This window comes from Thunnus thynnus, chromosome 23 (assembly GCF_963924715.1).
Source record: "Thunnus thynnus chromosome 23, fThuThy2.1, whole genome shotgun sequence".
Classification (NCBI taxonomy): Eukaryota; Metazoa; Chordata; class Actinopteri; order Scombriformes; family Scombridae; genus Thunnus; species Thunnus thynnus.
The window spans coordinates 12,020,150-12,041,953 of NC_089539.1; the positions used below are offsets into that span (position 1 = coordinate 12,020,150).

At 40.7% G+C, this 21,804-nt stretch overlaps 1 protein-coding gene across 2 annotated transcripts; it reads left to right on the forward strand.

Moving 5' to 3' along the window:
* Positions 1 to 4,481: 4,481 nt before the first annotated feature.
* pdzrn4 (PDZ domain containing ring finger 4) lies at positions 4,482 to 21,217 on the forward strand. Of its 2 annotated transcripts, XM_067582111.1 has the most exons (8): positions 4,482 to 4,863; positions 5,486 to 5,588; positions 12,633 to 12,731; positions 14,486 to 14,548; positions 16,982 to 17,083; positions 17,940 to 18,056; positions 18,382 to 19,452; positions 19,542 to 21,217. In XM_067582111.1, the coding sequence occupies exons 1-8, from the start codon at positions 4,700 to 4,702 to the stop codon at positions 20,112 to 20,114; spliced, it is 2,292 nt and encodes a 763-aa protein (XP_067438212.1). In that variant the 5' UTR covers positions 4,482 to 4,699; the 3' UTR covers positions 20,115 to 21,217. The 2 variants fall into 2 exon arrangements, with proteins under 2 accessions (XP_067438212.1, XP_067438213.1); XM_067582112.1 differs by lacking the exons at positions 4,482 to 4,863; positions 5,486 to 5,588; positions 12,633 to 12,731; positions 14,486 to 14,548 and adding an exon at positions 16,228 to 16,776.
* The last annotated feature ends 587 nt before the right edge of the window (positions 21,218 to 21,804 follow it).

The following is a 21,804-nucleotide window of genomic DNA, read 5'->3' on the forward strand; positions in this document are numbered from 1 at the left end:
CTGCACAAGGCAAGGGTCAATGTGATTCAGTTGACCGAGCATGGCCCACCAGTTGCACGGCCTGCCACTCAAATTTATGAAACCATCATCTTCTTTGCCGCTGCTGCACAAGGTGATATTGGATGTCAGAGACTTTTATTATTGAAATGAGACATTTATGACAGTGAGCCCTCGCCACATGAGAGCAGCCTACTGAGTCATCTCAATGCAGCTAAAGGAGGAAGAGAAATGAGATTTGGCAGATTATTGGAGCACGCCACCTGTGCTTCCGCACTCATCACAATATGCCAATTTCCATGAATGTAAAAACAATCTTATTTGTATTCTACTAAAGTTCACAAAAATCATGATCTTGTGGATTGTAGAAAAATGTCCGCCGATGATGTTGAGCACTGTGATTCCTCAGGGGCAGATGGGGTCAGGTATTGAATAGCCAAGGGGGGTCTCTCCTCTGCAGCTTATTGTTTCGTGGTCCATTGTAAGCCTATTCAGAGTGAGACACCGGCATTATGCAGTCAAACATGGTTAATGCAAACAACTGCATTGTAGTGCTGTTTTAAATCCGTCGGGAGCTGATGTAATGTTTGAACTGTGTCTGCATTTGTGTGTGTTTGCTTTCATTTGCTCACAATGACACCATATCTGTCAGATTTAGCTGTGAGGTTGAGTGGTTTCCATCACGCTCTTATCCCTGTGCAACAAACACACCAGTTTACATCCCCCACCCCCCCCCCACCCCCACACACACACGCACACACACACACAAATACACACAAACAAACACTTGCTCTTATCTCTGGGCTTTCCTTATCGCTCCTGCTTGTATTCAAAAGTGGAAATAACATTTAGCCATGTTAGTGGCTAACTGATAAAACCCTGTGACACATTTAAAGGTTGACATGGGCCCTCTCTTGAGCATATTGAAAGCCTCAGGCCTGGCACTGATTGGCTTTCGCTGTGCTACTTTCAACCCTGTCTCAACACATGTAATGGCCATTTCCACACCATGGTCTGCCAGTAACCCCCTCATGGTCAATGATGTGTGTAATTGGTGCATCACAGGCAAACGTTGCATTAGTAGCTGATAGCTAACCTTAAAAGTCTGTATGCAGCCATGTCAGGACATCAAAGCACATTCAAAACCACTGGACTTCAGAGCAGAAGAGGAGAGAGAAGATAGTGCTGACATTGAATGATTAACTGAGGTTGTCTACCACAGTATTCAGCTCTATAAAGTCAAAGTGCCGTAACCCAACGTTTGTTTTACCATATAAAAATGAGCAAATGTGTAATGTTAACATTTACAGTAACTGCAAATCAGAGCTAAAAACTAGATGTACCTACTTTTTCTTAAATGTTTCCTGTTAGTCAGAAATCAGTTGATCCAACATGTTAGTAACTGAGTATGTTATACAACATAAATTAGGGAGTGGCTAAATCCAAACGCGATGAAGAAAAAAGTGACACCAGCTAAAAGCTCAAAGGTAACTAGCCTAGCTTAGCTTAGCAGAGTAGCTGTAAATACTATCAGCTTCTGACTCTACAGGGGAATCTGTGTGATTTGATGTGATAACTTTTAACCGTATATTTAAATGTATTAAGTTGTGCTAGTTAATTATTTCAAACGGATAAGAAAGCTAACAAATTTTATTTGAAGGTAAAATTAGTACTGCATTTTCCCTCTGCCCTTGAGATTGTCCATAATTTTTAGATCTTCAGTTCTTTGACATTAAAATTCATAACATTAAGGTATTATCTGTTACACAATAGCCTCAAAGCTTCAGGCCTTCTTCACTCAACTGTTTCTAGTTACTGCTCTCTGCTTTTTGTAGGGCAGTATAGATAGAAAAGTCAAAAAATAGGCATTTAGTATCTCAAGGTGTCATACTGAGAATACAAAGCAGCTGATAACAAGCAAATGACATTTTTACTAAAGGCTGTAGATTGATGACATGCACGCACTGCACTCACTGGCCACCCACAGTAGGAAAACACATTCAGTCCTCCCAAACTGTAGCACTTTGAACCTTGACCTTTAGGAAGGAGTGTATGGACAGACAAGAAGCTTTGGTTTAGGGCTACTGGGAACCATTTTTTTATTGGCAATAGTAACCTTTAACTTGAAAGGTATATGAAGGCTGTGCTAGATTGTTGGTTCATTACAGTCATCCCTATGGACCGCCATGAACTCTGACTATTTTTAGTGTTCTCACGGAGCTTCAGTGGGTTATATCAGATGATGAAATGACTTGATATTGTTTCTCCGTCAGCTTGGTCACGGGAGCACAGTTGAGTAATGAGAAAGGGAACTTGTAATCAAAATGGAATTACTGTTTGATATTGATGGAATCCACACACCTACACGTCTCTGAGTATGTCTATAGTGCACATGCACACATACTGACAGAAATAAAGATCCCGTGCAATGATAAAATGAAACTACAATCCCTATCAGGAGTCTTTGCAAGAGTAGAAAATAAAATGAAATGGCAAAGATGAAGATTCTAAACAACATAGAAAATGAGCATATTATAATGAAAGATATTGAAGGTATAGTATGTTACTGAACATTTAAACCAGATTATATGTGATTAGAAAAAACATACCAACTATGCTTTACAGAAATGTTAAATTAGAGTTGCAGACCCTTTTGCACAATCCACATCTTAATTGTCTTAAAGCTTTACAGCTTCTTCTTTAATGTGTCTGCTTCTCTTTATCTCCTCATTTGTGGTTTAATTATCCCTAATGCTTTGTAAATTCATAGTATGTGATGTACAAAATGCGTGAAACACACAAACACATATTCGCACACATAAAACCTGCACATTCTGAGCCATTATCCCCAGTCACATCTGCTGGCTATTAATCAGCCCCCAGTTAGATCATCAACAGCCAGATTGAATAGAGGGACAACAGCAGGTAAACACGCTGGCAGGTGTACCCAGACAATCACTTCCTGCCTTCCAGAGCACTCCTTCTGATTGGAGATTAATGTGTCCATCTGGGCCTCATTACAACTTTAAAAAAAGTTGTGGAAGTTTCTCGATACTTTTTCAGAGATGCACGTAGGTTCAAACGTAATGGTAAAATGAAGTTAATGCGTGTAGAGGACAACTAACTAACAAAAAAATAGCATGGGTTGGATGCAACTATCACTATCAACATCAGCTGCAGAGGGCAGTAGGGTGCTTGCTGGTGTGTAGCCAAAGTTGTTGCAACACTTTCTGGACTTCTGCCACTCATAATTTCAAGAAACTTATGTGAGGGTCCAACATAATGGTATATTTGTTCACATACCCCCTTTCAGAATGTAGCTCTTTATGTATCTAAGTTGTTCACTCAATATTGATGCTGACATTAGGGACATGCTTCCACATTTTAAGCCCTTGACAAACACATGGACTCTCTCTGACATCCAAAAATCAATGCAAACAATCAATTTCAGGATGTGACAGACTGAAAATGAACTTGAGCACAGGCTTGGTATAGGGAGATGTTGTAATTGGGTTAGCCTAGGGAGCCAGAGATGGAGTAAATGCATATAGGTGTGTGTCTGTGTGTGTGCATTTTCACATTTCCGTAAAGGTTAGTTGACAGCTGTCAGTGTGATATCTTAGGCAAGCACACTTCTTCCCCACTGATTCCCTTGTGGCACAACCTTTTCTGATCTTGCAAATTGAGTGCTGCTTACTAAAAGTGATGCTCCCTATGGAGCAAGATCTACCTCCTGCTGCTCCTCCCCACTTTGCCACTCATTTGCCTAAATCAGAATTATTATTCTTCTTCATCTAATGGGCTATATGGCATTGTATAGGAAAGAAATGTAAATAATGCATCCAAGTCAGATTGATTTGAAAAAAATGGAAGCAAAACTGAATAAGATAAAATGAGCTCATTAAAGCATGCTTTGGGAGTTTTTCTCCTTAAGCAAAAGCTGCATTCTAGTACATTATACAGTCTCCATAAATTTGTCAGTAGCCTAAAGGTTAGAGAAGCACATTTGTGAAGAGCTGGTCAGCAGTTAAAATGTCTGAACCTGCCTGGAAAGTGTACTGTGTAGGTTAAAAAAAAGGGAGAATATGTAATGTGCTCCCTCCAACGTGAATTACTGCAAAAGTGCCCTTTATAGAGGCACTTAACTCGTAGTTGCTTTACTGGAAGCTATTCAGTGCCTAACAGTGGAGATGTGGAGATGTACTGTGAGGCTTCCAGGGGTAAATGTGGAACAGGTTGTTGCTGAAAAGAGCATGCATGTCTGCTAGATTGTCCCTGGCAAAATGAAGGTTAATAAAAGGCACCGTGATCTTTAATAAGTGTGCAAGGCCTTGTTGCACTTTCCACTGACTAGTCTCTTTTCTTCCTTAGTGACAGTACATTTAATTGTATATTTTGTCACTGACATGAGGGAATTCAGATGTTGCAGAACAGAATAGGGTTTGCATCTTTCCACCATAACATCATGGAAGACAGTATGTCCAAGTGAAAGTTCAGTTGCCAAATCTCTGTCAAGTGATACAAGCAACGTTTCAATTGAATTGCAGTATACTCAAATCGTGATGAGGCTCTCTCTGCTGTTTGCTTCCTCCAGGTGAACGGGCGTGACTTCTCCAAGGTTGAACATGATGAGGCAGTGGTGGAGGCCATCAGGCGAGACCCCATTGTTGTCCAGGTTATCCGGCGAACCCCCACCAGAGGCATGACTGCTGTAGCACACAACCACAGTGGCACACCACAGGAAGTGTGTGTGGTGGACGTATGCACGCAAACGGACATCACCTTCGAGCACATCATGGCACTGGCAAAGCTTCGGCCAGAGACCCCACCCGTCCCTGACATCTGTCCTTTCCTTTTGTCTGACAGGTAAGGTGCAAAAACTTCCAATTGTTGTCACTAGTAGGCTGAAAATCATTACTTTGAAGCGTCCCTAAAGCTGCTTGGTTGTTCTCCTTCATTTCACGGTAGTTATGAAGCAGCTGTATCATAGTGTGGAAACCCCCAGCATAGCTAAGTACTATGTCCCTGTGATATCATTATGCAGAGCCAAACCTGCATGCAATAATTGCTTCTGTGTGCTACATCCATTTTCTTTAATGGGAGCTTTTGCTGGACGATTAAAAGCCAATGGGCTGATAGAGCAGGCATTCTGGCGCTGTGTCCATTCTGTAGCTATTTATAGGGCTTTGCTGGGCAGCAAATGAAATCAATTTGTCCTATAAAACTACAAATCTGCCAGTCTTGGTCAGTGATTACAGCAAGGTACTTATCATGGTGACAATTTAAAGAGGTCATGCCTTTAATGGGGGAATGGTCGATGTCTACATTGCTTGTTTGGAGTTTTGTAGCAAAATGAGATAACTATTATTAAGAAATGTGACACATATACAGAATAAGCATCAACAGCATGTAACTTCCCTTGCCACAAAATGATGCAACTTTGTTGTACAGGTAATATATTGTAACTGCTCTTTTCTTTTCTTTGTAGCTGTCATTCGATCCACACCATGGAACATGAATTTTATGAATGTCCAGAGTACCTGTCCAATACCCCAGCAGAAGTGGAGAGGACTGAAGAGTATGAGTATGAGGTACAGTTTTATATTAATCTGATTTTCTGCTGCATAAGTATACTGTTCTGCACTCATTACTGGGACAGAACAAAATATTTTTGACCAGTCAGTTTGTCCATCCAGCACTTTGGTCCAGAGTAATGGAGCATTATTTCCATTTTTTATATTTTTTTTATGCAGGAAAGAGTTCTATTGTTTTATTGTCCTCTGTATAGATTATTTCCAAATATGAGGGTCAAAATGTTGTTGCCTCTCCACCAGCAGGAATAAAATTCTTGTGGAGACATACTGGATTCTTAATTTTTGGGGGCTTAATAAGTCAAATTTAAAAGTACCGAGGCTAAAAACACAGTAACGTGCCGAAAAATACCCATCATAGGTGAATTTTTTTAAATTGCAAAATGTAAACTTCCTCCCAGTTGCTAAAACTCCAAATTTCTGGAATAAAGACAGAAGGCATGATCTCAGGGTCTGTCAACATAGCTCCAGTCCTGCCTAGTCCTTCCCTATGTAGTGTCAACATCAATAGAAATATCAATATCTAATGGCCTTAAATCAATTTATCACATCTACAGTCCCGAGAGGATGAGCTTTTTGCATTTTGGACACTCTACAAACTTTCCTCTGGTGCTTTACTCTTGCTTTCTTTTAATGAGCGCTGACAAAGATGTCTTCCATGTAATACTGACATGCACGAATCAAAATGATCATTTGGCTGTTTGTGGCCTCAGATTTCCAAGCTATTGTAACTACATTGAGTAGGTTTACGTTTTTCTATTGACGCAGTTGGACACGTTGTGACAGTATTATTCAATTCTAGGAGATAATCTAAGGCTAGCCTGATGTATAACATCCACAAGACAAACAACATGCAAGAAAAACTGCCTACAGTGTCACAATATACAAGAAAATTGGCTGCCCCTTGTGAAAGCAGCACCTACTCTTTATATTGTTCAGTGTAGCATAGCAAAGTCCCTGAGTTTTAAGATGGAAGGCCATTCTTCATATAATAGTACCAAAAGAAAATCCCACTCTGAAAGGCCTCTCTGTTGAATTACCAGTGTTTCATTCACAGGCAGTTAGTTTCTCTTTCATCATGCACTGTCCTTAAGAAATATTTGCATGCCTTCACAGACTGCCATTTCAAGCTCATTAGAAATTGTGAATATGTTATGTAGAAGAAGCAAGCACTCACTGAATCAGTGGAGGAACTGACACGTGGCGTCTAAATTCGAATACAGTGATAGTGATGATATCAGAATGGCTTTGTTGGGGATTCAACCCATAACATACACAATAGTTATCGACAAGACTAAAAGTTTACAGTCAAGGGCTAGAGGCTGGGTGAGGTTGTTGGACACAGTGATGGTTTAAGCTAAATGTTAATGTAAGCAGGCTAACATTAACATACTTGCAAAGACAATGCTAACATGCTGATGTTAAGCAGGTCTACGCTAAGGCTAATGAGAATTAGTTTTGCAGATATTCAGTCATAAACCAAAGTACAGTATTAGACATTGAAATTAAAATTTTGACCTGATGATGGCACCAGATGGAAAATTAAAGAATCGCCGAACTGATTACAATTTATCTCGAGGGGGATCAAATCATCATCATCATGGCAGTCCATCCAATAATTGTTCACACATTTCGCTTAAAATCCAAATTGTCAACCTCATCGTATTACCAGAAGGAAAATCTGTGAATCTCCAAAGTCAGTAGGATTGAATATCTGTTAACCATGAACGTCTGTACAAAATATTGTGGCAATCCATCTCACAGTATTATAGTCTGAACCAAAGTGGCGGACCGACTGACCAACCAAATAACATTGCCATCCTTAGAGCAATGGTGCTAGCACGACTAAAAAGTAGTTTGGTAGAGCAAGGTTACTGAATGACCTTGCATTGATTAATGAAGTTGGCTAATATTCAGGATTTAGCTGCGATTGTTGGATCATTTTGCCATTTATAGTATGTGTATGATTAGTTTAATCTAGACCTCATTCCAATTTTTGGTAGACAGGACTCAAAATATTGTATATCACCAATACAGCAAAATCTCAGATCTAAATAGGAAACTTGGCCAGATTGGTAGTGTGGAACATTATAACTTGTGCTTATTTCCAATCCAGCATTTTTTAAATTAATATATTTTATTACCATGTTTTGAAATTCCATATTGTCCCTTATTAGATGCACAAATGTATTGAAGATATAATTATAAGTTTCAAGATTTATGTTATTTCAAGATATATGTTGAATACCTTCTTGTTTGTAGTCATACTACTATGAAAGGGAGAGGAAAGATACAGTGGGTGTTAGTCAAAGAATGTAAAAGTTATTGCTTAGGTCTAAAAGTAAAAACAAACAAAAAATTAAATCTCAAGTGGTTTATTCCAATGTCAAACAACTCAAAGTAGTTTTATTAACACTTTACTTGTCTTTTTGAAACCATCTACAGCTGAATGACATATAAAAAAATATGGATTGAATTTTGTCATATCAGTGAAGAATAATGCCAAACTTTGTTTAAAGTGGAGTTTGTTTTTTTTTTTCAAACTGATGATTTTTTGTTAAATCTGGTAAGTCAGTAAGAAGCTCAGGTGATGTTTCTGGAAGTGTGTGCCTGCCATAGGTTACTTTAAGAGAAAAATTTCAGACTAAAGACCGGTTAACTGGGGATGGCTTGTCCAATTGGGGACGAAAGCTGTGTCCCTAATATAATTGGGAGAAAGCTGATGTTTGGGTTAGTGCCTAAGGTTAGGGTTAGGTTAAGGTAAGGGTAAGGGTTAAGGTTTGGCAAGCCGTGGTTATGGTCAGAGTAAGTCTCCAGGAAATGAGTGTAAGTGGAGGAAATGTCCCTAAAAGTGAGCCAGGACACTGTGTGATCTAAAGAGTACATTACGTGCTGCGTGCATGTGTGTATGTGTGTGTGTCTTGTGAGACACTGGTCTGTGTACCCACAAGTGTCTCGATTGAAACAGATGCACTATTCCGGTCAGACAGTGGACCTCTAGGTCATGCTAGGTGACAGTGATGGGTGATGTTTGCTATTGTCAGTGGTCCTCCGTGGTTTAATAGGCACTTCCTGGTTCAGCGAACTGCATTGTGGGTCATTAGGATTCCTCTGCTGCCAGCTGTGGCCCACCTTACAGTGTCATCTGGATGAAAGATTCTCTGGGTGTGTGTTGAGGGTGAGGTGAGGGTGGAGGGCTTGTGTGCGGTAATAGCAGTAGAATCAGAACAAGGTCAGCTTTACAACATACACACACAGACACACAAACTCCCACCCCCCACCTGCCAGACGTACACACACCAAATCAGCCGTCCTCAATTACCTCTGTTCATCCATGTGTATCTACTGTAACAGAAACATGAATGGCTTTCCTCTTGGATGAAACCGAATAAGGCTGCCATTCCCAGGAATATTACTTCTGACTGACAGGTTTAGCTTCACTTCAAACTGATTGTCCACATGGGTATTCCTGCTGTCATAATACTCCTGCCGAATCTGTACCACACAATAATATTGCACAACTGCAGACATATAAACTGAGTTTCAGAGCCATTGGTTACATTTAGAGACACTTTGATTCTTAGGGTAAAAAATAAAGTTCAGAGTAGAATAGTAAACCAGTCCAATTACAATCACAGTTCCCCAAGTTATGAAAACTACTCTAAAGAAAATGTGAGTTAATAATGTTCTCAACAGTATGGATATTTATCTACTTCCCAGACAAATTAATGTTGAATAAAGGCAGATTCTAATGACTGCTCTGTTTGGACACCATACAGTGCGGTTAATGAAGTGGCAGCAGTTGGCCAGAAAGCAGCCAGTTATCTGTTTGCCAAATTAGTCAAAATAAACATGTCTTAATTATGGATCATCAACGAGTGCCAACCATCAAAGGCTGGATTTTTTTTTTAAATCCTCAAACCCCAAACAGTAAAAAAAATATTGGTATGCAAAGGATGGTACAAGAATAAAGAGTCTTAATGAGCTTTGTCTGTGCAAGTATATAATTAGATAAAGATAAAATAAAGTGACAAACTCATAAGTGACTCTACCATTATTGCCAATACACAATAATTTGTATTAATGTGCTAAGAAATTGGTTGGCATAGAGTAGTAATACCCCAACTAGGGGTATTTGTACCCAAGGGAGTGCTTCGGCAATTACTAGAGGTACGTGAAAAGATTGTGGAGGAGTCCAGCTAGGTTGACAAAATAAAAATAATTGGATAATTTACAGAATATTCACATATAAACACATAAATATGATTACAAATTGGTGTGATGATGATTCTTAGTATATTTACTGTATTATCACCTACAAAATACCAAATATGGTCGATTTCCCATGAACCTGAGTCACTTGTAACATCTTTAAGTGCCAAAATCCAGCCATATCAAAAATTCAACATTTATCATTTTATGATAAAATGATAAATGGTTGAAATGTCCAGTTTCTGCCACCCTAAATGGTGTAGTATGAATGCAAATGTGACTGACTACTGAAAAAAGAAAAAGACACTAAGCCCCATAATTCCAGGGTAAAAAAGTCACCAGAGCAACTGTGAAATATCAAACAGCTCCATAAAGCTATCCATCTATTCAAGGGTACATTGAACGTCTACCATGTAAGCCTATCTGATATGGCTGGGGGGTGGCAAGTTGAACAAAAAAAAGGTAAGAAGCAAAAATGTTAAACGTATGTATCATCACTACACTTGAAAAAACTTTGCTAGAAAACAGTGACAGCTGAAAGGATGTCATCATCTGCAATGTGGAAACAATGAACCAATGAACATTAGGCACATTTGTTCTGAATGAAATGATACTATAGTATAGCAGATGTTTAATGTGGCTCTAAAAGACAGAAAGCCACCTATACTCAATGTGTCTTTATTTCTCATATGCCTTAGTTACATTTGGTAAATGTGGTGTTTCCCATTTGAAGAAGTGTTACCACATACTGTAAATTAACATAAATCCCATCAGTCGTCACAATGCATTGCACGCCCGATGTCACTGCTGTGCCATAATTTAAACTCCATAGTGGCACAGATTATGATCCAATCATCACTAATCGAGCCTCTTTGCAGTTTCAGCACCCACAGCTCCACACATCTGGAAACCATTCACTAGTGGGCTTCACACCAAGATAACTGACTCTAGTAATCCACTAAAGGCAAGCACACCACCCAATGTGCACTGACATAAAGGTGTTAGTGCTGTCTGATCCTACTGCATGCAGCTGTTATTTCCCTGTCAGGGTTTGTACAAATCAGCCAGTGTACTGAACTAGTGAGGAGAGTGGGTAGTCAAGACTAGGGCACGGTGTTACCATATGATAAACCCCTTGCACCACTCAACCTTTGAAGGTCAGGGCTGTCTGCAGGGGGTTAAATGCCACAGAAATTAATTATTTCCCCTGTCAATCTCTGCTATCGTTGTTTCCCATGACAGAAAAAAAGGGGGCTGGGGCTTAATTCTTGCCCCCCACCCACATCCCCATTTTACCCCACGTTCTATCCAACACTCCTTCTTTCACGACTTCACAGCGTTGAAATGAATTTGGCAGCATGGGGTTAATAAAGATTACCCCTGGAGTTATCTTTATGTGATTACCTTTATACACAGCAGAGATCAAAAGGAGCCAGTAGCGACTCTGGCTAAATTTAGAGAAATCTCCTGTGGGAGGGGCTCAGCGAGTGAAATATCATCACTATAGCCATCAAAGACCTGCCCTGTATGTCGCCCCATGCTGGGTTCAGTTTGATACTGACAGCCTTTCATTTCATTGATGTACAGAGCTCACGCTGGGCCTTGTGTTTGCGTATGTATACGTGCTTCTATATTTTATTTACATTCAAGGTTAAAAAAAAAAACAGTAAGGAGTACACTTTCCCAAAGCCTGCGGTCCTCGGACTCAGGACTGGTCTCCATCCCCCGCACCTGCCGACGCACTTTTGGAGACAGAGCTTTCAGCGTGGCAGCCCCCACCCTCTGGAACTCTCTCCCCTCCGAAATATGCAATGGTCCTACCCTAGACTCTTTCAAATCAGCCCTCAAAACCTACCTGTTTACTCATTCTTTTGGCCCACAGTTAACCTGTTAACCTCTCAGTTGTTTATTATTTAAGCTCGGCTTAGTTTTCTTTTTTTTTTTCCTTTTTCTGTAAAGTGTCCTTGGGTATTATTATTATTATTATTATTATTATTATTATTATTATTATTATTATTACTTACATTATTGTACTTTACATTGTGCTGTGTTGCCTTAGGTCCAAATCTAAGTGAAGTTGGAGCAGCAAAGTGTGTGTGTAGGCGAACAAGTAGACCAAGACTCAAAGGAGACTAAACCCATCTGGAACTGAATATTTTCTCAGTCTATGTTAATGTGCACACTCGACTAGAAGTCTTCATCTATGATCATTTTATTTACTATAATCTTTCGAGTATGGCCTTCTTGAGGGCAGCAGCTTTGTTCTGGTCTTCATTGAAGTAACAGAAGTTTAAGATGAATGTGCCAAGCTTATCTTTTACCCAACCTTAAAGCTGCACTCATAAATATTTTTAATTTTTAATTTTTTTTTTTTTTTAAAGTGACTGAGTAATGGCAAAGATGTTGTTTTCCTCAGCTTTGCAGAAAATGAACGTCTTTTAGCTAATTGTTTTGCTTTCATGGCAAGCACCTTTTTAACTTTTTACTTTTTTTTAAAATCACTATCAATGTTTTCATCAACCCCATTTCCACCACAGCAGGAAGCTGTTTTAATGTAAAAGCTCTGATAAACAAACTGTGCACTACCTGCCCAGCACCAAACTAACTGCTAATTGGAACATTTAGCAGTCAAATAGCTGAATATTTCTCTCAGGAGTTTGGTGGCATGTAGTCATTGTCAATGTTAGGGATGGGAATGCACTATGACAGTAACAGTTAGTGAGGGAGGTACACAGTCCATCCAGTCCATGGGGAAAAACTCAGCGCATAACAGGTGTACCATGGGAAAACATTAGTTTAATACCTAATATTTTGTTTGTATGTATTTAACAGGAGGTGGAGCTGTGTAGGCAGAACAGCCAGGAGAAGCTGGGCCTGACGCTGTGCTACAGGACTGATGATGAGGAGGACACTGCCATCTATGTCAGCCAGGTAGGGACAGTTGTGTTAAACTGCGTTAACACATTTAACTGTTTTGATGTTAGGACTTGATGGCAGTTTCATCTTCTCCTCACTTGTTTACAGACCAAAAATGCATGTTTACTCTACTGTAAAATAAAAATGTTACGCTTTGAAGAAGCACTGGAGTGTAATGAGGTCTAACAGAAACAAAGCAGGCTGTGCGTTAAATCTAACTCATGGTCCCATGATCAGTTACCTTTGGAGCAGGAAGTTATTAAAATATTGCATGAAATCCTATTTGAATTGCCATCTTTACATACTGGAGCAGAGAGCAACTCAGACTGAATTAGGGGAGGAAGAGGAAAAAAACTGTTTGAGTATTTGCCAGTGAAATATCAACTGAGAATGAGCCACGCATGGACAAAGAGGAAGTCGGGTTTGAAATGTGATTCCCGTCCTGCCATCCTCATTCCTCCTCCTTTTAACTTGTTATAATTGAAGGTTTTAATTAGCTCTGAGAGACAACCTTCTCTTCCCCCCTCCACAGTATGTTAAATGACATATTTTCCCCATCTACTGCACCCCGTCTGAATACCAAACACACAAAACAAAGAGGGAGCATTTTACAGATTCCTTTTAAAATTCAACTTATATGCAGCTCGGAGAAAAAATACTTCCTCTTGCAAAATTGTTCGTGAGACAAAATGAAAACAAATTATTGCACTTTGTGAGACAAACCCCAATGATAGATAGAATTATGAGGGGTTTAAGCACTACAAACTGAATTAGAAAAATGTGTAGTCTGACTGCAGGTGCAATTTCAATCCCATAATGAACACAAAACCAAGGGTGTGAAAAGGCTGCTATGAGGACTACAAGGCAGCCATACGGATATAAATAGCAGGATTACAAAGACATGCAGTATATTTAGCTCCTATGAGCTTTTATAAAAATGACTTGTATAGTATAAAACTCTTTCTCTGCTATTCCTCTGGTTTTTCACCTGTTCTTCTTGAACCACATGGGGGATCTGAATGTTAAAACCACAAACAACACGGGCACCTGCTGAACCTCAACAGATTGTGAAAACAGTCACCCACCAACTAAGCGCATCTATTTTTGTATGTTTGATAAAATGGATAAAAATGCTAATTTACCTCATTAAAATGTATGTATGGATAGTATTGGTGCAACTTTGGGAAGTGCGTTATTTTTTTTTCTTTTCAACATGTTGCAATCTCTCTTGATCTTCAATGCAAGAACAACAAAGTTTATCAAATGATTGTTGAGGGATTGTAGTGTTGTTGCAGCTTCTGTGCATATCCACTGGGATACATTTTGAAAAATATGAGGTGTTGATTCATTCAGCTAGAATAGAATCATGTCTCCGCCATAAATACTTGTGACTTTTAATGTTTTCAGTTGTTTTTTTACCCCTACTGTCTCTCATTGTCTTTCACTCATGTTTCTTATATGTCAAAGACTTACATGTTACCTCAGTCAACGTCTTTCACCAGCTACTACTGTAAGGATGAATGTGAAGTACTGACACATACCAGCTCCATGGAACTAATAAAAACCCAACTGTATCATTAAAAAAAGACCTTGCACTTTATCTTCATGAAAAGGCAGATGTCTAACTTATTTTTACCTGACAGCAGAGAGGAGAGGACAGTAGTGAGAGAGTGATCGCATCAGTAGTGTTATCTCCTCTTTTGGAGAATATAGAGACACACAATGACCAGATGTCACTGTCAATTCCCATTTCCATTTCTTTTGTGCAGGTGGAGCCAAACAGTATAGCAGCAAGAGATGGACGCATCAAGGAGGGAGATCGTATTCTACAGGTGAGTAGTTTCTTCTCAGTGACCAAAGTACATTTACACCACTTTATATTATGAATTCATTCCCATGTCTGCCTCCTTGTTATTTATTTTTAACCCTTAACATACTCCCTGCCACCAGCATTTATTCCGAAAGAAAAATCATACATTTCCTGTTTCTTTTTTCAGTGAGGGACAAATATTCATAGATATATATGCTCACTTGGCTGACTTTTAAGAGGGCTGCTAAACTGCTGGTGTCCTCAGACCCGGACAAGCATATGTATATTTAATCACCACATTTTACCAGGGAAATTAAAGTCCTTAGTCGTAGTCACACCAAGCACTACATCATCTCTAGCACTGCTCTTTGTCTCAGTCTTGCTCTGTTTCTCATTATGCAGAAACAGCTATGGGGGTCACAGATTGTGGATTGCTCTCTTTCTAACAAATGTCCCTCGTTCTAAGTCTTACAAGAGCTATAACAGTAGCATAGTCTGTGCCTATTGTAGAGGGCTGTGGGGCAGATGGGGTGTCTGCATGTGTTTGCCTTGTGCATAAATGTGCAAACAGAAACAAATGCCAGTAAATGTTGTAACCTTGCATACACTTTCTGAAACATACATACATTTTCATTTTTTTTTCTGGCATTGGATTGTATCTGTACTCACTCTACTAGAAATACAACATAGCTTCAGTACCCATTGTTTTCCCATTGGAATACTGAAATAACAATGTGGAGACGTTTGCACTCTTAATTCCAGACTTTGCTTAGCCAAGGTGAACAGCTGCTCATTAAGTCTTAAAAAGGAGTTGTCTGTTTTTATTTGCTTTTTGTAACTTTTGCTTAGAGCAAGAGAACTTTTTGTGGATATTACCCTCAACCCTGTGGTCCTCTGCTCTCCATGTTGCCAGCTCTTTCTTGCTAAATATACTTTATTATTATTTTTTTATTATGTGAACCATGTCTAGGATATTTATGTAATCCAGCTCATCTAAACATGTATATGCAGCTATTTAGTTATATATGGGTGTGCATATGCATAGGAATGTGTATATATATTGTCTATGTATTTATTAAGATGGCCCTTCAGGTCTGACTTCCTGACTTCACTCAGCTAGCTGATGAGTTCATTGAAAACACCTGCTGCCTATTAGCGCCTCCCTCCTAACTGGCTATTGCTGTTTCCTGAAAGCTAATTTCTAGTGCTATATAGGCTGGAAGTTGTGTTGATGACTCACAGATCATTCTGCATCTGAACAGCCTTTTCTAGTTCTTGACATGTTGGCAAGTGTAATTTGTTTGTCAGTGTATCATTTACAAACATTGTGCATGCAACCAAAAGGTGTTGTCCCTAACAAGATTAACAGAAAATACAAGTTATTTTTTTGCAACTTTTGCATAGAGCCCTATGTGTACACAGCCCTCAATATTGTGGTCTTCTGTAATTCTTTGTCTTCTGCTCTCCATGTTGCAAGCTCTTTCTTGCTAGATATACTTCAATATTATTTTCTATTATGTGAGCAATGTCTATGTGAGCCATGGCTAAATAAACACATTCATACACTGATGGCAGAGGCTGCCATGCAAGGAACCAACCTGCTCATCAGGAGGAGTTTCTAATGCTCATTCACACACACATTCACACACCAATGGCACAGCCTTCGGGAGCAATTTGGGGTTCAGTATCTTGCCCAAGGACACTTCAACATGCAGACTGGAGAAGTCAGGGATCGAACTTGCCGATCTTCCAATTAGTGGACAATCTGCTCTACCTCTGAGCCACAGACGATGAAAACCATAATGCACATTTTTTTAAAATGAAGCAACATTCTAACTTGCTTCCAATCTGAAGGAACAAGATTTACCAACTATATCTTTCCATATTTATTGTATATGGCTCTCTCCGAGTACTCCGCCACTCTATAGTGTTTGTTTCCCAGTTCTGTGAATGGTTGTGAGGAGAAAGGCCTGCTGTACTCCTGGCCCTATTATCTCCTTCTGACAGCCCCATTACTCTAGTGAGGAAAAGATGAACGCCACCTGTCAAAGAACAGTTAATTGTGTGTCTGGATGTGTGGTGAGAGCAGACTCTCGTGAGGTCGGACTACACACTCGCAATTGACTCCCCTTACCTTACCGAGCGAGGAGCCTGTCCATGCCTTTCCTATGGATTGTGCGAATTTGGAGGAAGCGATGGCAGAAAAGAGGGAAGACAAATGGCAGAGACAGATGGAGAGATCTAAGAAAAGTGAGAAAAAGAGACTAATGGGGAGAGAAAAACAGACAAATAGGAAGAGAGAGAAAAATGTGTCAGAGTGACTACTCAAGGTGTACCTTACAAAATAGGAACAAGGGTTAGTTGTATTATGCTCCTGTCTTAGTCCTGTCTTGGGTATGTGGTATGGAGTACAATTTTCTAAAGATCACCATTTACACTTGTTTTTGATGTACAGATAAATGGCTGTGAAGTGCAAGACAGAGAGAAGGCTGTTGCCTTGTTGTCAAGTGAAGATGCAAGGAGCATCATACTACTGGTGACAAGGCCAGAAATGCAGGTAAACACACGTACACCCACACAGGCTCCCTGCCTTATCTTGACAACCTATGTCATGTCAAATAACAGCTACCTGCTAAGTGCCTTTTTCCTTCCTTCCAACTGTAAGCGTGATTGTCTGGGACGGGCTACACCAACTGGTCTTTACTAAGCCTGTTCCTACCCGCTAAGTTGGTCTTTGTTAAGACCGGTCTTTTGAATGGACTTTATGTTGGTTGCACCAACCAAACTTAGGCTTTGTCTTAACTACCCCCAGACTTAGTGATGTGCGACTATGGCTATTGCCTAGCAGCATGCATTGCTAGGATACATTGTTAACAATATCCCGCTGTCTTGCTAATTTGTAGCTAATCATTTCTAATTTGTGGCAGCATTATGGAGGATCAACGAAAAAGAAAAGGTAATTTCACGGACATTGAGACAAGAAAATTAATAGAGCTGTACAGTCAGCACCAAGATAATGCTGACTGCCAAGCAGTCCAATGTAATAACTATTAAAACGAAGCAGTCAACTTGGAGAGAAATAACGGAGGCCATAAATGATTGTTCAGACTTGGGCAACCTTCGTTCAGAAAATGATGTACGGAAAAAGTGGAAAGACCTCCTGAGCAAGGCAAAGATTTTGACTTTATGCTTGCTCCTGACTAGGCGTAAGATTTACACCCAGTCTTAGCAAGAAGAAGGCTTAAGCCCACAGTAGATGGTGCAACCGACGTAACCATTAAGTCAGACTCAGAACACCAAGTTATGACTGACTTAGCTTAAGACCAGGTGCAACTGGCCCCAGGGGCACACACACACACACACAATTCACACACAGGAGGAGACAGGTTTCTGACAAGATGTTGTGATTTCAGCTGGAGGAGGAGGTATGGCTTGATGACGAACAACAGGAACTTGTGGAGGAACTGAAGATGGAGATCCTGGAGGAGAGGAGGAAGCAGAAGGAACATAACTTTGACAGGCAAGATGAGGTAAGAGCGAATAAGCTTAAGAGAATGAAATCAAAAGGAGAGACAAACATGTCCAAATAGAGGCAAAAGGATACCAGGGAAAGAGAAGGAAGGAAGACTAAAGAAGACTAAAGAAAGGAAAGCACCAGAACAAAGTGAGGAATAAAAGGTAATGGGGAAGTGAGGGATAGTGAGAGCATTTGATTTATGTAATCTCACCATCATTCTCTCTTACACAAGTTACTGTGTAACCAAATCATGAAGAGTAACAAACATAAAAAGCTTGTGCAAGTGACTGAAATTACCCCTGAGGAGGGCTAACTGTTCATCTTTCCACATTCATCAGAATCAAGCTGAAGAAGAGATGACAACAGACACTGCTACCTGTTCATCCAACAATCAAGACAAAGACAGCGGGTTTGGACGTAGTACAGACAGTCCAGAGCACCAGCCCCTGCTGGCCAGACTCCACAGAAGGAGTCCAGCACATTGCCTTAGAGAAAGATGGCGGGCAGATCATCCACACACGAGGCGAGGGGCTGTAATGCCACAGGACACCCAGAGTCAAAGGACATTGTCCAAAGGCCAGGGTCATGAAGGGGTAGTGAGTATTCGCAATAGTGGAGGTGGGATCCTAGGTTTAGAGAATCGCTTCCAGCAACTTCTGGAGCTCAAGTGTCAAATCCGGAATGGAGGCGAGTGCGGGGTGTACTCCATTCGACACAGTATAGAGTGTAGCCTTACAGAGCAAGGAGGGGGGGATGGAGATGCCATAGATGGTGTTGGAGGAGGGGGAGGGGTGGAGCAGGAGTTGAGGATGCTAAATGAGGAACTGCGCAGCATTGAGCTGGAGTGCCAGAGCATCATGCAGGCCCATCAGCTCCGCCAGAGCCACCAGCTGGACCCCTCACAGCCCGCGTCCTGCACACCAGTACGGAGCCCCAAGGACGGACACAAGCGGCACGGCAGGCTTGCAGACATCCACGAACACCCAGAGAGGTCGGACAGCGATAAGATCCGAGAGAAGGACAGCTCCAGTGCCTACAACACTGCGGAGAGTGCACGGTCAACGCCGCTAGGTATGGAGAGATCTCCTGACCACTCCCTGCAGAGACACATCAGCATCACCAACCAGAAAAACCTCAGACTGGCCTCAGCCGCACCCTCCAGCCCCATCCCTATCCCCAAGCCGCAGGGCACACCCAGCCATGGCAGACCAGCAGACCCAGGCCCTGTTATCTCCAGCAGCCCAGACCAGAGTAACCCTTCCCGGTCTGAGTCGGACCCTGCCCTACCTGCAGACGATGAGAGGTGTGAGAAAAAAGGGAGGTCCAGAGATTCAAGAAGAGGGCTTCCCTATCCCTCTTCATACCAAACAACCCCATATCAAGGCCAGGGAGGATCCAGGCAACTTCAGGTAGATATAATCAAGAAGAGATGTCAATTGAATGCCGATATGCCTTTGAGTACGGCATTTCTGTGCTAACAATATTTTGTGTGTTTCAGAGCTACATGCAACTGCTACAACAGCACTCATCCCTGGAGTATTCCCAGAGCCAGCTGAGTCTGCTCAGTGTCTGTCGGGATCCCATGCACCGTAACGGGCGCCCTGGGGAACCCCGTCTAGAGTGGAAGGTCAAGGTTCGCGCTGACGGCACACGCTACGTGGCCCGGAGGCCTGCTCGCGACCGCATCCTGAGGGAGCGGGCGCTACGAATCCGAGAGGAGAGGAGTGGAGGCATGACCACAGATGACGATGCTATGAGTGAAATGAAGATGGGCCGCTACTGGAGCAAAGAGGAGAGGAAGCAGCACTTGGCACGGGCCAGGGAGCAAAGGAAGAGGAGGGAGTTCATGCAGAAGAGCCGTCTTGAGTGTTTAAAGGAGGGACCAGCTAGTGGAGCTGAGGGCAGGAAGGAGATTAACATCTTGGAGCTTAGTCACAAAAAGATGATGAAGAAACGTAACAAAAAGATCCTGGACAACTGGATGACCATCCAGGAGTTGATGAGCCATGGGGCAAGAGTTCCTGAGGGCTCAAAAGTACATAATGCCTTTCTTTCTGTCACGACTGTCTAGCGGACGCATACAGTACAGCATATTTTCTAAGTACTGTACACGTTTATATCAGGTAGCCTGTGTTTCAGGAACTACTGCTTTGTTTAAAAAAAGTGTCAGTTTGTGAAATTTAAAAATGTCACTGCTGAGGACTTGTAGCATTCCTCTCCACTTGAAGAATGATAATCTCTTTAAATGATTCTCAGACTATATACAAGAGCTCAGCCATTCAAAACATGACTTTTTACTGTGTTTTTACATTGGCTTTAGGTAATGCGCTGGATTCTGATGGCAGATGAGTTTGGTTAGCATGTTGGTTTAGATAGATCCAAGCAAAAGTAATGAACCAACCTGATTACTTCATGTATACTATGTATTGTGTCTCCATACTCTCCATTCTTCTGTTTCATTGCATATGAAGCAACTTCACTTGCCTCGTTCAAGGTGGCATTTTTTATAATGGGGAAAATACAATATTTTTCACACTTTGTAAACTCAGTAATTTTTGTAAGGGACTTTTTACACTGAATGTCGATGTATTGTTAACATTTTATTGTAATTTCCTATTTATGTTTGTACCACCAAACCATCAAGGTCGAGTGGTGACGCTATTTGATTGTACTGTAGCCCATACTGTATGCCAGAGCAGCATGGAGAGGAATGAGAAACTTTGTGCAATTCTAGGAGGACAACACATCCTCCATCTCATAAAACACCCTCCTTTCATCTTGTTTATAATGTCACTTGAGTCAGTTGTCAGAAAAACTTAAAAGCACTCAATTAAAAGCACTGAAAATATCAATGCGCCTTCTCAAAGGCTCATATTATTCATGAGCTTGGAAGGCTTTTTTTAAACAGTTTTACCTCAACTTACGATATTGGCTAATTGAATCACTGGAACCCTTAAGTCAACCCCAAACCCTTAAACCATAAATGTGTGAATTATGTTAAAAATGTTAAATAGATTCATATTTATATTGTTTACTGTTATTTCTATTTATTGTAAATTTTTATGGTCCATCTGATAAATGTTTCACATTATGTGGCTACCCTTTAAAGGCCAACACATTTCAAGGTGTTGTCAATAAAATGTTTTCAACTCAAAACTTCTGCTTTTCACAAAGAAGAGGCTTCGAGCTCAGTATTTGTTCACTGGGCGGCGGGGGGGGGGGGGGTGTTTCTTGGTTGACTGCCATGAAATTTGATAGATAATGACCATGATGACGTTAGTGATACCCTTATTTTTAATCTAGCACTACTAGCAGGCAAAGGTTATCACTTATCTAGTGAAATATCTCAACATCTACTTAAAGGATTGGCACAAAATTTGGTGTAGACATGCATTTTTCACAGGGGATGAATCCTAGTATCTTTGGTGATCCCCCAATTTTTCATCAAGCGCCATCATTAAGTCAAAATTTTAATATGTCCAAATATCTGCAAAACTGACATTCATAATGCTAAGATGGCAGACATGGTGAATATTACCTGTTAAACATTAACATTTTGGAATTGTCATTGTGAGCATTTTAACATGCTGATGTTTACCTCAAAGCTCAGTAGCACCTAAGTACAGTCTCACAGAGCTGTTAGCGTAGCTGTAGACTCTTAATATTCTATGCAGTCCCCCTTACATTGAGTCTATTTATTGTCTTGCTTAGGGAATCCCCATTATGAGTGGACACTTGGCAGTTGCTGATGACCTTATCTC